This window comes from Platalea leucorodia (genome assembly GCF_965183815.1).
Source record: "Platalea leucorodia genome assembly, chromosome: 4".
Classification (NCBI taxonomy): Eukaryota; Metazoa; Chordata; class Aves; order Pelecaniformes; family Threskiornithidae; genus Platalea; species Platalea leucorodia.
Window position 1 is genome coordinate 90,494,183 of NC_138826.1, and position 17,172 is coordinate 90,511,354.

Below are 17,172 nucleotides of genomic sequence, written 5' to 3' on the forward strand. Positions count from 1 at the left end.
CCGCCGCTGGAACGCCCCACGCTTATGGCGTCGCTCCACGGAGCCTCCGTGACGAGGCCAAACGGCCCCGCGCGCGGCAACCGCCCGGCCGTTAAACGGAGACTGCGAGCCCCCGCCCGTCACGTGACCAGGAGCAGGCTCCTCCCCGCCTCGCTTCTCACGTGACAAGGGCAGGCGCGTGAGGGGAGGCGGCGCGAGCTTCTTCCCTCACGCGGCCGCGGTGCCGGACCCGGAAGTAGCGGCCGTTGTGGAGGCGGCGGCACCGCCGGGCGGGATGGGGGAGTCGATCCCGCTGGGCGCGCCGGTGCCGGTGGAGCAGGCCGTGCTGGAGACCTTCTTCTCCCACCTGGGCATCTTCTCCTACGACAAGGCCAAGGACAATGTGGAGAAGGAGCGGGAGGCCAACAAGAGCGCGGGGGCCAGCTGGCTGGCCCTGCTGGCCGGGCTGGCGCACCTGGCCGCCGCCGAGAAGGCCTACCACAGCATGACCTTCCTGGGCCAGAAGCTAGGTACCGCCCGGCCGCCGCCCCTCGCGTCCCGGGGGGAGGGATCCCTCTCCGCTCCCCCGCCCCTCGGGCCCGCGCTCCGGGCCGCCCCTCGCTCAGGCCCGAGGCCCCGGCCCGCTCACGGCCTGCCCCGCGTTTAGCTCCGCGGGTGTCGGCAGCGCGGTAGGGAAGGGGCGGCTGCCGTAGCCCTACCGGGTGATCTGTCAGCCGGCAGTTGCACAGCGCTAGGTACCTGAGGACCCTGGCCTCGCTGAGCTGCGTGTCTGAAACACAGGTGCTGGGTCAGCAAGTGTTCGTGGGCCCAGTGAGAAATCGGCTCTGCCGTTTGGGCTACCCCTAAAGAATAAATAGGAGTGTAGGTGGCACAGTGGCTGTGCGAATAGGTACATCTCTTTATTGGCTATCTACCTGCTGTTCCCAAGATATAGCCAGAGGTGTTTCTGTACTGGGATGCTCTGGCTGAGATTCTGGCAAAGGTGAGCTCAGTGGGGTGACCAAAGGGTTAAAGCTTTTTCATGTCAGTTTCAGGGCCTAATGTTAGAGCTGCATATGTGTAAGTACTCGGGGATGGAGATAGCCTCCTAAAAGTTGTTATTCATGTAGACTCTGCAGGATCTCGGGAAGTTTAGGCCACAATCTTGGCTGCTTCTTGCTCTCTCAGTGTGTGAATAGAAAAATCCCAAACTGGCACAGAATGAGCTGTCATCATGTTGCCCTCTGGGCAAAGCTGCTTATTTTGTCTTTGAACTGCAGACTGGCATAGAAAATGGATCAAGGGATATGTCTGATGTGTAATGCAGTAAAGTATCAAGAGAATTCTGCTTTGGTGTTTAAGTAGTGACTTGGAACTATTCTATAAGATCTTTACAGACAAAGCTCTGTCTATAAGGCTGACTTTAAAAAGTGAATTTGGTGCTTGCAGAAAGGATAATGTTGACAACAGAAGGGACAAAGTTTTGTTTGTTTGTACACTTCATGAATAACAAATAGATGATTCTTCATCCTGTCCATGACTTGGGGGCAACTCTTGGCTTAGGAAGGTAGCTATTTCACCATGATAACCAATTCTCTGCCTTTCTGCCTCAAATTGCTAAGGTCGCTTTTGAACATTATATGTGTAAAATGGATGTGAAAAGGACTATCCACCACTACAAAATTTATAAGCAGTTTCAAAGTGGAACCTAAATTTGGAATCTCTTTAAAAGTTCTGCAGATTCAGTCCCTGTGATCCTTGCTCTGCTGCAGCTGTCGAATGCTGCAGTGGCACATAAGGCTGTTTGTAAATAGAAATTATGAAGTAAGGTTCGTACCTTTGTACAGTCTTTTGGTAGCATCAAAGTTAAATATCTTTTACTTTGACCCTCTACTTTTGTCTTTTTTTCTTTTTTAAATTCCTCATAGTGTTTAGCAAGTAGAGAGAAGCACAGACTTCTTTCCTCCCCCCTTCCCCCCTGCCCAGTTTTAGTTATGGATTAACCTGCACCATGGTCTCACTGAGATAAACTGTGATTGTTTTACCTTTGAATGCTAGTTTACATTAAGATTGTGTAGGGACTGGAAACATTTGGTTTGCATGCGCAAATGTCACATGGTTCCCATTTAAAGGTTGCTTTGCAAATTTGAGTGCTTCATGATTGAAGAGCTATTCTTAGGGGAATTCTCTTGAAAAGATCTAGTGTTATTAATAGGAGTGGAGGCTATTAAAATTTCATGACTTGATTCTTCTGACTTCCACAGATAACAGTATTTCCAGGTCATGTATCATAGTAGTAAATTTAACTGAACCCTTGTTTTCTGAGAGGTCACGCCATAACTGAGGCAGATGTGAGAGAGTTGAAGTTTTGCAGCAGTTGTTGGCTGCTGAGATGTGAATTGGGACAAGTGTAACTTGCATGAAATTACATAAAATACTGCCGATATATGCTATGTGTAATTCAGTTACTTGCAAAATAATACACTGAAATTTGTTTCTTGAGTAAAAAAAAAAAATACTGTGATCAAACAACACTTAGGAACACCTAGGGGAAAACAAACATGGTTATATACAATTTTCCAGTATTGCTGTCTATCTTTGCTGTCCCTGGATTTTGGTAATACCTCCATATTTATCTGAACAGGTGGTCAGTCATTCTTCAGCCGAAAGGACTCCATCCGAACCATCTACACATCTCTGCATAATGAGCTGAAGAAGGTGGTGGCGACGGGTCGCAATGCACTAGGAGGAACAGCTCCTCACTTGGAAGAGCTGCTTTCTCACCTGTCTGAACAGCTCTGTTTTTTTGTTCAGGCTCGGATGGAAATTGCTGACTTCTATGAAAAAATGTACACGCTCAGCACCCAAAAGTTCATTAACTCTGAGGAACTGGTAAACATTTTGGAATCCATCTTAAAGAAATACAGCTCAAGGTCAGTGTTTATTTGCTGGCAGTAAGTACTTGGACACATGATTTGTAATAAATTATGTTGAGGTTCAAAGCAAGCCTAAAAACTTTGCTGTCCTTTGATTGCTGAGCAGCACAGCCCCTTGCATGAATTCGTGCATGAAGTCGGTGTTGGTCAGCAGCATCAGACACGCGAAGTCTCAAAATATGACTCCTCTGAAGAAGAAAAATAAAAAAGGGAGAGCGTTTCTGCTCATCATGTTCTAGGAGCCATCTTCCCTATTCCTTAATTAATACTTTGCATGTTCATGTTCAGCAGAGAGGAAGGGTCATTTTCCGTATAAAAGATGTAAGACTTCTTGCACTTCTTCGTTAGGAGTGGAGGGGAAACAAGACTTAATTGCATATGGACTTCAGTAAAATTGATATGCAAATAAAACAGATATTTGTGTGACAATTTTACTTCAGACTAGAATGTATGTCTGCTTAATTCTAAAAGCTGCACCATCGCTATTTGGTCTACCAAGTAGGGTTTTATGGTGCTCTGTTGTCACTTCTCTTGAGAAGTATTAGAGCCAGTAGAAGGAGCACCTCTGAGTCTTTGGTCCCTGTCATTGTGGTTTCTTGAAGTTAACATCTAATAGTTCCTGTTACAAGAATCCCAGGATGTTTCTAAATGACTCTGGGATGAGTATTTCACATATAACACATGTGAGCCTTGAAAGTGATGGCAGTTTAAAAAAGAGAGAATTTTTGAACGCTTGTCAACAGACTCAAATTCTAGCTCTTTTATTTTAAAGCAAAACAAGGTAGCCATTGTAGGAAGATAACTTTCAAATGTAGTTGGATTTTTTGAAGTCTGTGTTAGTGAAATAGTGTCTAAGACAACATTTGGGGAGAATATTCTGAGGTCTTACTTTTTTCAGTTACAATTTTTAAAGTGTACACCTAGGAAAAATCAGAATAATTCAGTGCTGCTTTCTGACATTCCAAATCTAAGCATTGCAGCTGACTCCCTTATTTTTTTAGGAATAACTTAGGCAAATTGCTACGCAATTTTGCTGTTTGAAAATCAAAACTAGTCTATATGATCTTACTAGTGATTGTTTTGCAGTTCTTTGTTTGTGAACTCTTACAATATCAGGGCTGTTAGTCCAATGAAAAATGAAACTTACATATTTTTTCCTTGGTGCAATAAACATTAAAAGAGTAAAGTTAGGTAAGTTTGGGTTTTTGTGTTTGTTTTTTTTTTTTAAAGTTGATTTATGTTGTACATTAACCATTGCCATGTGTTCTGAGCATGTGCTGAGTCAGTGGCACTGTTAAAAATCTGAAAACCAAAACTGATACTTGGACAAAGTGACTGGGGATTGTTATATATGAAATGCTTTACTACGCTATTTAAATAAATTTCAGTGACACGTCTGTACTTCTAAGGCATTATTATAACCTCTTTAAAAAAATAAGCAGTCTCTCCCTGGGAAAAAATACTGCTGATCTTGCTTTGCGTTAATGAGCAGTCTCTAAGATGGAGACATTCTAAGGTGCTGTTGGAACTAACTCAGTAGCTGCTGTGTTGTCCTCCCCAGTCACGTACAGAATATTTCTGAAAAAAGTGGGGATAATGATATCTTCCTTTAGTCCTTCCTTTAGTTTCTTCATATCTCAGATCAGTTTCTGGGGGCTGTTGTGCTGATGTGTGCTGGCTGGAAGGCATTTCTCTTTTACAGTCTGTTGACCCTCTCAGGTGAAAGGTCAAATAAACTCATCCTTACCCAGTCTCTTCCCTCTGTCAATATATTCCGCATTTGTAGTTGAGGATGTCTGCCATTATTTCAGCTAACTGTGCTAAGGCCAGACAGGGCATCTCTTCTGTAGATGGGTTCTGGCCTTGGTTTCTTTCTTTTACATCTAAAAATAGCTGTTCAGATAATTGTAGAGCAAATAAGTGCTTGCTGGTAAAGGAATGACGGAATTAATTGACTGTCAACAGTCAAGTCATATTGTCTGTATCTGAAAAATCATTAACTCTTGAACAGTTTAAAGCTATTTTCTTCCTACTTATTGCTGACTTGTACACAGCCAATACTAGATATTTTCCTCTCTGTTTTTCTATAGAATACAGCTGGAGAAGTAACTTTCCTGAAACTGTTGATTTGGGTGGGCTCTTAACTGAAATAATTAAAACAGCATCAGAAGCAGGATCCTTTAAAAGCTTAGTATAAAATGAATAAGTAACTAGTAAACCTATTCTGATGGAATTATTTTTAAGTGTTAAATGTTTTTCATCTAGTCAGCATTTTGTAAATACATGCATGCATGTGTCATCTATGGAAGGAAAAAAAAAAAGCTGTAGAAAAATGAGGCTTCTTTATAGTCTGCAAAACAAAACTGTAGAATCCCTCTGCTTTTGAGAATGATTGGGGGGGGGGGCAGAAATCAATGTTCCAATGTGTTTTTAAGTTCTTAACACTCTGGCTTATTGAAATATTGTAAAAACCTGTCTGGCTTACGTGATACTGAGCTCAGTCAGATGCTTCTGTGTTACGAAAGTTAATTGCAGCTGATATACTGAGTACGTAACCTGTTAGTTTACTCTGCAACCATATCAAGCTTCTCGGCTGTGGCTGAGGTGTGTATTTTTGGATTAAAACAGTTTCGCCAATCCTGCTGTGCAGTGAAACATGAAAATAGCTAAGAGCCATGAAGCAAAGTAGAAGTGGGAAGCTGTACGTTATAATGTTCATCCAGGAGATTTGGCAGTGCTGTATTAGTAGGAATTTTTTAATTGCTTTTAAGGATGAAGAATAACCTTCTTGGTCTGACTGCAGGTGTATTGAATACACTGTGCACTTGATGGGAATATTTGGAATAAATAATGTTGCATAATGCTTTTTTTTTTCCCCCTTTCTAATACATGGCAACAAACCCATTTTTCTGCTGAATACCAAAACCATTGGAAATATATAATGTTGACTGTTAGCAGAATATTATTTTTAATTGACTCTTGTTTGTTCAAAGAAATGTAAATATACTCTGGACTTCTCAGCTCACCAAAGTAGCCAGTAATCACTGTATCTCTGCTATAGCAGGTAGATATGATGATTGCTGACATGTACTGTGTACAGAAGGTGGCTGGTCACCCAACCTAGCCTGTTTGCAGAACATGGTGCATCAACTGATTTATGATATTCATCATTTCATTTTCTTCAAATAAATTTGGACTTGCATCTTAGTAGCAAATCCTTTCAAGATGTGTATTGTGGCTGTCAAAAAAAAAAAAGAGACGCTTAAAAATAGCGATATAAAATTGTAGACAATTTTCACAAGCCTAAGAATTAATGTTTTGGCAAGAGCTTGATGGAAAATCAAAGAAAAAATAGTGAAGGGAGAGGGGATGAAAAGCCTAAAATTCTCATTCTCTCTTCTGGTCCACAATAAGATTAAGTGTCTTGGTTTTGAACCAAGTGTTTCCAAAATTGATTATATGTATTGTGTCCTGGAAACTCAGGTGAATAATGGAGTCACTTCCACTTTGTCTGAAGATGAGCCGTTACAGGTTGGAAGGATTCAGTATAAACTTCTTTGTTTTAAAGCAATAACAAGACCCAGGATATTTTTCTGAAGTGAGGGGATAAATCTATCTTGTCTTAAGTGGAAACCTCATCAAGTCTTGTCTTTGAACTATTGGTTGTTCTTTGTTGGAGACCTCTTTAGGAGTCCTAAATGCCTATTAGCGAACACATTTACTAAAAAGGCCACTTTTGTCTTTGCTGAAGACTCATTCTTTCTAAAGTTAAGTATTTAGCTTTTGCAACTGGAACAGTTTTGCACAGTTTGAATTAAGTATGTATCTATCAATTATGATGTTATAAATTTGCAAGTAGTTTGAGTATCAAGGGAAGGGAGGTAGGCTGAATCTGTCTTTTTTTCCTGATGTTTAGAAAAAATAAAGTGAGAAGAGAAAGCTACAGAATGGATCTATAAAATTGCATTTCATTGAGATTTGTTCTAGTAGTAGGATCACTCTTGTGATTAAGATGTGCAGTGGCACGTCTAACTGGTAAATGAAGTGGTTTGGGTTTTTTGTTATTTTTTTAAACATCTGTTACATTGAGAGTTGATTTTGACCTGAATTTTTAATGAGAGAAACTAGTTGTCACAGTGTCTTCATTGTGATATGATGAAATTCTGCCAAATGTTTTTCCCCTTCATCATTTTTAGTACACCAGGGTTTGGAGTTTGAGACCTGGTTCATTGGTAAATACAGTTAATCATGGTTCCATTGACTAATTTCCCATCACAATTTAATTGTGAGTTTAAAAAAAAAAAAATAAAAAGCTCAGCTTGGCTTCCTCATAGCTTTCCTGTACAAACAGCAAATTTATAACATAACTCCTTTGATTTAACTTAATGTCTTACTGCTATTCCAGAGCTATCAAGACATATTTTACCACTAGAAGGGATTTTTAAATTGGAAGAAAACCACCTGAAACTAAAGAGAAATGGTACTATAGTAGTTCATAGATCAAGATAAACTGTGATTATTGTTGAACTTATCAAATGTAACTCCCTTGCTTTGATAGAGAAATGTCTGTCAGGGGGGGTTTTTTGTTTTTTGTCTTTGTTTTTTTTTTTCAAATAAGAAGTGCTGTATGCTCATTAAAAATATCTGCCCTAATTATGTTAAAAGAACAGTTTTTAAAAATTAACGAGGTTGTTAAATTAACAAGGTTGTTTTTTGGTTTACCCTTTACTCTGCATTGATATTTGGTCTTCTGTCTGTGAATTGACAAACACTCTCTGATTATTTCACTGTTGTGTACAGCAGTTCTCATGTCTTGGATAATGTTATGTTTTCTAGGTTTCATCATCCAATCCTCAGTCCTCTTGAAAGCAGTTTCCAGCTGGAAGTAGATGTGCTTGCACATCTCTTAAAGGCTCAGGCTCAGATCTCAGAGTGGAAGTTCCTTCCATCCCTGGTCAACTTGCACACTGCTCACACAAAACTACAGACTTGGGGCCAAATTTTTGAGAAACAGCGAGAGACCAAGAAGCATCTGTTTGGAGGGCAGTCTCAGAAGGCCGTACAACCTCCGCACCTCTTCCTCTGGCTCATGAAGCTCAAAAACATTCTCCTTGCCAAGTTTAGCTTTTACTTTCACGAGGCCCTTAGTCGACAAACAACAGCATCTGAAATGAAAACTTTGACTGCTAAAACAAATCCTGATTACTTTGGGAAAATTTCCAGCTTCATCCGGAAGTATGACGCCGTCAATGTTTCCTTAATTTTTGACAATCGTGGATCAGAGAGTTTTCAGGGACATGGTTATCATCATCCCCATTCTTACAGGGAAGCCCCCAAAGGAGTGGATCAGTACCCTGCAGTGGTGTCTCTGCCCAGCGACAGGCCTGTTATGCACTGGCCCAATGTAATCATGATTATGACTGATAGGACCTCTGACCTCAACAGTTTGGAGAAGGTTGTTCACTTCTACGACGACAAAGTCCAAAGCACGTACTTTCTGACTCGCCCCGAACCTCACTTTACCATTGTAGTTATTTTTGAGTCCAAGAAGTCAGAAAGGGACTATCATTTTATTTCTTTTCTCAATGAAATTTCACATTCCCTTAAGAACTCCAAAGCTTTTGCAAGCTTGAAGCCTGGATCCAAAGGGTAAAATACAAACTACTTACAAGTTGTCAATGCCAGCCTTGGGGGAGCTGTAGCTTTCAATGATTAGATAAATTCACAGTTCTCAGAGTCTAATTAAAAAGGAACCATTATTTTTAATGTTATAAGTTCCTTTTTTTTTTAAGCTAACAGACACTTGAAGAAAAGTATTTTTGGGCAGCACTCAGTGGGATAACTTAATTGTGGGGTGCTAAACGTCCACAGTAGGATTTTTTTTTTTGGTGTGGTTTCAGTAAGATTTATTTTTTCAGTCCACAACTTTGTTGCCTGTATCAGAAAGGAATATATGCACTTTATCTTAGTCTGATCATTAACTGACTTCTACAGAGTTTATTGAAAATGTGGTGAGAATGGAAGATACTATCTTTTCAGAAAACTGCATTGCCTGACAAATTATTTCTGGGAACTACACACTGATACAAGGGAATATTAAAAAAAATGAACCTGCGAGAACAAATTTTAAATAAAAATATAAGAATCGCAAAAGGCACCATTGTTAATTATAACTTAGTTTTCAAATGGTTTAAAATGATAATTGAGGTCTCTGACACTCTCTGTTCAGCACCACTCTCTATTCTGAACACCCTCTGTCATAAAGCTTTGTCATTGCTCCAGAACGCAGGCTGGGGCGAGAAAAGCTGCGGCGTGGGCTGGAAGGCCAGTATTCACTGGAGTGTTGTGACATTCTGTGTCCAGTACCAGTCTTGGCTCGGGTTAACTGCAGGAGGCAAGCTGAGGTTGAGCAGGTATTCTAGAAAGAACAGCTCCATGGAAAAAGCAGCAAAGCTCTTTTCAAATTGTGCTTCTGTCTGGTTACTTTAAAAAAAAAGAAAAAGGCAGTAGGAAATGCCCACTGTAAATGAGTTATTTTCTAATTTGCTGTTAGGGTCAACTTGGATTTGTTTTCAGGTTTTTATAAGTATATGTTTTTTTTCTTTCTGTTCAGTTTTAAATAATGTCACAATTAAGCCAAATCACTTTTGGAATTTGGATTTAAATATCTAGCCTATGCAGTATGTTTACCTCATTCTAAAATGTCTCCTTCACCACTAACTTCTAGGCTCCAGGTTTGGAAAAAAAATATGTTTTCTAGTTACCCTGGAAGTGCTTTATTTTGGAAATCAATATTTCCGAATACAAGAAAAGGGTCAATATGGCTGTACCTGTAGCCTTATATTGCATGATTCTTCTGACCATTAGCTATGCACTTGTGCAGGCACTTTCATGGGGATTCAGGAAGAGTGATACGGGTCTGCTGTATGATGTATGTAAGTGTAGTAAAGTTAGGTCCTTAGCTGACGCTGTGTAAGGTATAACATCATCAGGTTTGTTTTAAAAGGGAGTTTAAGTCAAAATGTTGGTTTCTGTTAAGACTGAAATATAAAATCTACCATTGCAGACGTGGCTTTTACTGATTCCCTTTCTCTCCCACAAAAGGTTATGGTAACTTGTCTTGCCTCTTACTGCAAGTACCGATTTCTTTACAATCACGTAAGCATGTTCTGTTCTTGAAATGTAAGCTCTGACTTTCCACTTTGTGCCAAATAGAGCCTTCCATGCTTTTCTACAATTATATGTTTGTCTGTTGTGAATATCTGTGCTACTGCCTTTCACCTGAAGTCTTAGTCTGATTGCAGTATCACTCTCAGAAGTTTAGAGACTGTTCTTTGTTGTTGGAAGATAACAGGAGTTGCAAATATACTAGCAACTGGAGGACACCTGGCTGTTACAGCATTACACTTTGCAGCTTGAATTGCCCTTTTAACAGGACAAAGTTGCAAATGACAGTATTGAGAGTTTGTGTGCTTCCCTCTGTGGGACAGTGACCTTGTAATAGCGTTGTACTATTGACTTCCTCAGCCTGAGTACCAGAAAAGAGGCTGTCACCAGAACCGATTCCCAGTCTTCAGCAGTGTAATAAAGTGTTGCACAAATTCTGTCTGCCTCAGTATTTTCCCGTTGTACTAGCTGTCTGTGGGAAGGGGGAGAGGAGGCTGGGGGAAGAGACCGCCTGTGGGTACAGACACCTTGCTCATTTCTGAGTTGCAGGGGGCACGTTGGAAGAAAGAGCTCGTGAAGGAGAAATCTGCTGCCCTTTGTAGCAGACCATCAGCTTTTATCGTTCTGAAATGGCTGGAGGCCATTCCCGGTGGTTTTTGTGGGGAGAGGAAAAGGAGACAACTCTGGCAGACCTGGTGGTTTGCTGCATGCTCCTGCCACTGTTTTTGGCAAGTAGTGTCTCTGGGAAGGGATGCTAGGTGATGTTTCTGTGGAAGAGGAGGTGAGACTTGCTTTGTCCCTTGCCAGTGGTGGAGTTGTTTGCTGCAGTTTTCTCTAGAGGCTCTTGGGGAAGCAGCCAGAGGTGCCGTCCGACTTGTGGGTAAGAATTTCTGCATATTTAGACTGATGAAGAACCAAAGGGACCCATAACCATCACTCTCCCATGGTGTGAGAATGGAGGGAATGGGAGAGAGGTGCAGACAAACAGTTGGAGAGAACTGGGTGCTGGAGAGAGAAACTTTTGTGGAGCTGTCTCTGGGTTTCAGAGTCCTGTCCCTGAAGCTCTCCTTGCAAGATCTCAGCCTTAAGTTAATACGAGGTGGGGAGCAGGAAATCCAAGCCATAGGAAGTGGCTTGGATAAAAGCTGCAGGGGTGAAGCTGAAGAGAGGTAACTGCACTAGAATAGATATCAAATAGTTTTGCAGAGTTAAGGCGTGCTATGACCAAAAACTAAGTGTGTGTGGGGTGTGAGTATGTGTGTGAGGAATAAATATTTGCAGATTTGTTAGCTTCACGCAGACTTACAGCACAGTTTCTTATTTGATGCTTTGAGGAGTTTACATTTGAAATGACAAATGAGTTCTCTGTGATGTAAAATCGGCTAGGGCATAATGAAAACCTGCATAATTAAGGGGGGAAAACATATATGTGGAGTAAGTAAAGGTGACCAGAAACTCAGTAACTGGAAAAAATACATTCATTATTAACTTCAGTACTGGAAAGATTGATCAGTCTCTCTACCATAAGAATTGGAGAACAAATGCACTTTTGCCGAGCTGGGTGATAACCTGTCGGCCAGCTTTTCCTCTCCACCAATTTAGCTAAGCAAGATTGAATGTACTAATGTACTTTAAAAATTTTGTATAAATGACTGCTTTAAATGTAAGGTGTAAAGATGTTTATGACAACATAACGAAAGCCAATGCTTCCAGACATATTTAAAAGTTTTTAAAACGGGTACTGCAATTTGATATTCTTGGTACCACTCAGATTGCATAGAATAGCAGTGTGGAAGCTTAGCTTGTAGCACATTTCATGTACCTCCTCACTTACTTGAGTCCATGCGGATTTTGGCAGGACGTTTAATTAAGTATCCTTTGCCTGGAAGTGAATATGATATCAAATGTATTCTCAGATCTCTTACATATTTTATATTTATGTCTTGTAAGATGTTTTCTTTTACATGTGGTGTTTGGGTTTTTTTCTTGAATAAAACATCTTTCCTTTTCTCCCCCCTTTGCATGAAGACGTAACACAGGGAGTGGAAACTATTAACATATTTTGTATTGTGCTGCAAAGGACTGCAATACATGCACAGTGCACATAACATTCAGGTTTTAATGATCTAAAAGCAACGTAAATTCCTGGTATCTATTTGAATACTAACACTCAGTGTTCGTCTAATGAATTTAAAAAAAAAGTCTGTGCTATAGGTGGAAATAATTTTATGGCACTCTCCCAGTTAATTATTGCTCTGGTCCACTCATCATGTATGAGCTTTTTGGGATAGTTGTGATCGTCCTAGTGGTTGTTCTTTGTTTGACATCAGTTGCCTGAGGCTTCCTCGCGTACCTGTCTGTGACGCCTGCTGCCGCAGGTCAGCCTGCTGCGTTTTACTAGACTGGGTCCCGATCTTCTTGTAACCCCACTTTCCTTAGGAAAATCAGCCATGTGCTATGCTTCATTCCTCAAGTCCTGTTTTTTTGGTCACAATATCTGCAGCCCCTCATCTTGTAGTAAGAAGAGTGCCACACAGCATGGCTGGCCCTGGGCTTGCGGTTAGCTCTGTGATTGCTTCCAGAAGCGCTGGCACTAAGCTAACTAGCTTGGCTGAAACTTTGGTGTTTCTGCCCTGTTTTCTCCAGAAGTCCCGTTTTCAGACTCCCAGAGGTGTAAGCCAGCCCTGCCGGGGTGGAGGCAGCCGAGGCCAAGCACTGCTTGTTTGCCTCCAGAGCAGTCAGTCAGCGTCCTGCCTGCTGGGGACAAGCGTTGTGCTGCTCAGCAGGGACGGCCTTCGGGCTGCGCTCGTGTCGAGGCAGGAGCCGTGTATGGGAAAAGCAGGAGAGGCTCTGGAAATGAGAACGATGACAAAGGACAGCAATAGCCTAATGCTTCGCAGAGCAGGCACACGAAATAAAGAAGTCAAATGCAAGTTGGAATTGGACTTTGATTTCATTTTCCTGCTAGTGAAGGACTGACTTAGTCTCCTTTGGAGGATAAAGGTAATGGATTCTTTTGCCATGAAATCGTTTAAGTACTCAATCATTTTCCTCCAGGAACTGCCTCTTTTCCTCTTCTGTGCATGCGTGGTTTCAACACCTTGCCTGACGTTTTTGTAAACGCTATGGAGCTTTTCTGGGAGAGTTTGCCTCTTTGAGTTCAGTGCACTCTTTTCACCTGGCATTGCAGCTACTGGGTTTGTGGTAGAATAACAGAGCTCTCCACCTTGCAGCTGGGCCCTGGCCGTGCCCTAGCTGTACACGGCAGCGGTAAGAATAGCAAAGTGCAGGAGAAGAGGAGGCAAGTCACTACGAGGTGGCCCGGGGCAGATGACAGCTCTGAGAAAGACAGGCAGGGAGAAAACGGACGCAAAAGGACTGCAATGCAGACGGACCGTGAGCAGAAGGTTTTCGTTGGCCCCTCTGCATTGCTGACCTAATTTCACAGCAATCTATATAAATTTTATATCCTGCAAAAGCTGCACTAGACCCCGCCTGTAGTTGCAGCTGCTGGTTTTATGTGACTACTTTAAAATAACTACGCTATTTCCAGGATGGCGGTGTTCAATCTTTAGGTATCAACAATCTTGGCAAAGCAGCTGGTTTGGGGCAGATGATTAAAACAGGCTTCGCTGTATCCCATTATTCGCTGGGATATGCTGCTACGATGTTACGAGTTAATATCCGAAGCTTCAGAGCAGTGCAATGTCATGCTTTATTTGTGCGGCTCGCTGCTGATCAGATAAAATATTTAGTGGCACTAAATTTTTGGCTCTGTGGTGTATGTGTCACTTGCTACAAAAGTACTGAGAGGTTTTTTAGTGTGTGCCAGTTGAATTCCTCAGGTTAGAGACACAAAGAGCCAGCATTGCCATGATCCTGTACTGGGATGCACAACCTTGAGCCAAGACCTTTAAGTTTCCCGTGGGGAGGATGATGAGGTCCTCATTCATAGTGGCCAGAGGCAAAATGAGGGCCAGCGAGAGATGCTAAGGGAGGCTGGGGTGTCAGTGTTAAACGAATTCCCAGCCTTTGATTTTGTCTTGGAGTTAGTTCTCTCTGGGGACACCAGCAGGGGAAACATTGTCTCTCACAGTACGCAATAGCCCGATCGTCTCTTAAGCATTTACTTAGTAAAACGTCATACCCAGCTTCAACGTTGCTTTTGACCAGGGGAATCCAAGTCAACATCTCCCTCCTCGGCATGTTTACGCAGATGTTCAGCAGAGCCTCCAGGCATCTCCCTGCTCTCTCAGGTGAGGAGCAGGCTTCCTCTCCCTGGCCCCGGGTCATTCTCTTGGCAAATGGGGGATGAGAGACTAAACTGCCTGAAGAGGAGAAACTGATCTGTTTTCTGGGTGGGTGCAGTCATCGGTGGGCTACTGTGTGGACAGCAGACAGCAGCAAAAGGACTGCCCTGCTTTCAGCAGGATCAGGGGTGGCTGCTGCAGCCTGGGGTGACGTGTCCTCCCAGTCCACTTGCTGGGCCTGGTTCTTCGGGGACTGGGAGTGATGCTTCTCCAAGGACTGCCTGGGACTGCATGAGGCTCCGTATCACCTGGAGGTAAAACTCTAGGAACATACAAGACTTAAAGAGCGAAAACTTGGGTTATGAGACCATGCTTTTCACCTGAGGGCTCTACATGAGACTAGTAGTGGGAGAGCTGGGGCTGCCTTTGCTCTCAGCAGTACAGCCGGCCCGTGTCCCCACCCTGAGAGATGCCAGGACTTGTCAGAGGGATGGGGTGAGGGGCTGGGAGCACTAACAGGTTTAGCCTTCTGCTTTTAATCTGATGCTGCAAATCTGTCTGAACTATTTTAACAAGTTGGCCGATTAAGTCCCATTCTAGGTGTGGAAGCCTTTTTGCAGAGCTCACCTCCAAGTAAAATGCCTGGAGCTCTGCTGAAGGCAAGATGTATAAGCCAAGTCAAAGCTACCTTCCCCTTCTCTTCATGCATCCCTGTCCAGAGAGAGCAAGAGCAAATTACTTTCAGCTGTCATCGGCTAATAGGTTTTGGGGAAAAGCCTGTTCCTCATTTACTGTTACAGAAGCGGGGAATTAGTGTGATGAATCAAGTCCCCACCCCAGCCTCCTAAGCAATTTATCTATGCCGTTTTGCCTGCAAATTCAATACACTTAGATGCGGTTGAACAGCCATTTCCATGCTGAAGTTACACTCTGTGTGCAGGCTGGCTTTGTTTGGAGGGCTCCAAAACTTCATACACTAAATTTTCCTAACCCAGCGGCTGCCTCAAGCCGGCTGACCTGCTGACTGCACCTCGCGGTGAGAAAAGCAGGAGGCAAATTTCTGAAGTTGTGCATTACTCGCTCTCTATTAGGTCTACAAATAGATGGGCCTAAATCTTGGACCAGCCTAGTGGGATTTGTGGCACTATCTCCTTTTTTTTTTTTTTTTTTGCTATCCCTGTAGACTGAAATGATAGCCCAGATCCACTCATGCCTGAACACATAAGGGTTTCAGTATCTAAATATGCCTTAGGTGCCTCAGGCCAGTCTCCAGTTAGGAATGATTTGTTGAAATGATGGCTGCTAGATTAGGAATGGCTCATTCTAGATGTTTCTGGCTGTAACTGTAAGAGAATAGCAAAAAAACCAAACCACCACCACCTTATTGATGAGTTTGTAGTATGTCCAAGAAGGAGGTGCGAGTCCAGAGAATGAACTGTCACAAGTTCTTGCCATATCTATCTTTAAAGCTGTCAACCAAAACGTCTTCAGGGGGCTAATAAGATGATAATATATTAAAAGCATAAGGCTCATGCTTCAGACTGTAATTTGCTCACCAAGCACTGAGGAACTTATCCATCTGGAAGGTTATTCTGCAACTGTGCATTATAGGGACTTTATTTGGTAGCATTTTCTTAGGCACTTATTTTTATAAGTTATGCTTGAAACGAGCCAGATACGGCTTTTTCCAAAGCTGCAGAGACTCAGAAAGTGCAGAGTGTGGGCGTTAAATTCAGCGCAGGTAAGCGAATTGCTGTTTGCAATTTTTGTACCATTTCTTAATGCATTAGATCAATACGTTGAACTGCATTTTTGCTTCAGTAAAGCAGAAAAACTGCCACTAGAGGGTGGTGTTAATACAAAAAGAAAAAAAGTCATTTTGGAATCAGTCTCTGTCCAGGATAAAATAATTTATACTCTCCTGCATGTTTATAAACATGGGATAGGTTTTACTGCTCTAGTCAGTCTTGTTGGCTTTTTTCCCTGTCAAGTGATTTATGTAGTTCTGTTTCAGCTGTAAACAGCAATAGCAGGTATCTAGTTTCATACCGTAATGTACATATGAATAATGAAATGATGTTTTTTCATCTTTGCGAGGGACTTTTTTTACAGTGTTTTTTGCAATTCAATAAAAAAGCTTTTATGGTTTTTCTGTTGAAAACTACCTGTTCACTTAAAATTGCATTCCATTTTAGAAAAGATGGTGGGGTTGGTTTTTTTTTTTTTTTTTTTCTTCCTCCTTCCTCTTTTTGCCTTCTTAAACAGTGGGAGAACTAAATGATTTTTTACTCAGGCAGTGCAGTACGATCAAATGACTGTTAAAGCCCATTTAGGGAGCATCAGGCCAGGGTTTAAGCCTAATGCAAAGTAAGACGGTCTTGATAGTCTGATGTGCGCAGGGCTACTGTGGTATATAACTATATATATATACGGTATAAACATATATATATGGTATACAGTATATGGTGTGTATATATATGGTATATGGTATAACCCTATGTTACACCTTTTTTTGTATGTATATATATGTTACATATGTATTTTATATGGTGTTATATATGTATGTTTTGTATATAAAAGCTAATTTCATGGCACTTTCAGCGTGATTGATATGTGCAGGGTCAATCCACTGGGCTTGGCGTGGGCTTGCGGTGCCCAAGAGCCGGGTGGGGACAGTGACCCCGGACTGTGGGAGGGGGACCCCCGCCACAAACTGCTCCAAACCTGCTGTACCCTTCTGTGCTGACCGCCAAGCTTGTGCGTCACCCGTGCTTCACCCCCTGCCCCCAGGCTGGGTCAAAACCTAGTAATAATTGTATTTATTTTTCCTTCTTCCATGT

At 42.1% G+C, this 17,172-nt stretch overlaps 1 protein-coding gene across 3 annotated transcripts; it reads left to right on the forward strand.

Moving 5' to 3' along the window:
- The first annotated feature begins 182 nt into the window (after window positions 1–182).
- KICS2 (KICSTOR subunit 2) lies at window positions 183–16,671 on the forward strand. Of its 3 annotated transcripts, none has more exons than XR_014227880.1 (4): window positions 183–509; window positions 2,624–2,912; window positions 7,752–15,400; window positions 15,748–16,671. XR_014227880.1 is itself a non-coding variant. In XM_082309092.1 (4 exons), the coding sequence occupies exons 1-4, from the start codon at window positions 275–277 to the stop codon at window positions 8,566–8,568; spliced, it is 1,263 nt and encodes a 420-aa protein (XP_082165218.1). In that variant the 5' UTR covers window positions 183–274; the 3' UTR covers window positions 8,569–16,671. The 3 variants fall into 3 exon arrangements, 2 of the variants coding, with proteins under 2 accessions (XP_082165218.1, XP_082165217.1); XM_082309092.1 differs by having other exon boundaries at window positions 2,624–2,697; window positions 2,776–2,912; window positions 7,752–16,671; XM_082309091.1 differs by having other exon boundaries at window positions 7,752–16,671.
- Window positions 16,672–17,172: the final 501 nt, after the last annotated feature.

Coding starts and splice junctions, on each gene's coding strand:
- KICS2 (XM_082309091.1), top strand. CDS start 275: ATGGGGGAGTCGATCCCGCTGGGCGCGCCGGTGCCGGTGGAGCAGGCC. Junction 510..2,623: donor CTTCCTGGGCCAGAAGCTAG/GTACCGCCCGGC, acceptor TTATCTGAACAG/GTGGTCAGTCATTCTTCAGC. Junction 2,913..7,751: donor TTAAAGAAATACAGCTCAAG/GTCAGTGTTTAT, acceptor TATGTTTTCTAG/GTTTCATCATCCAATCCTCA.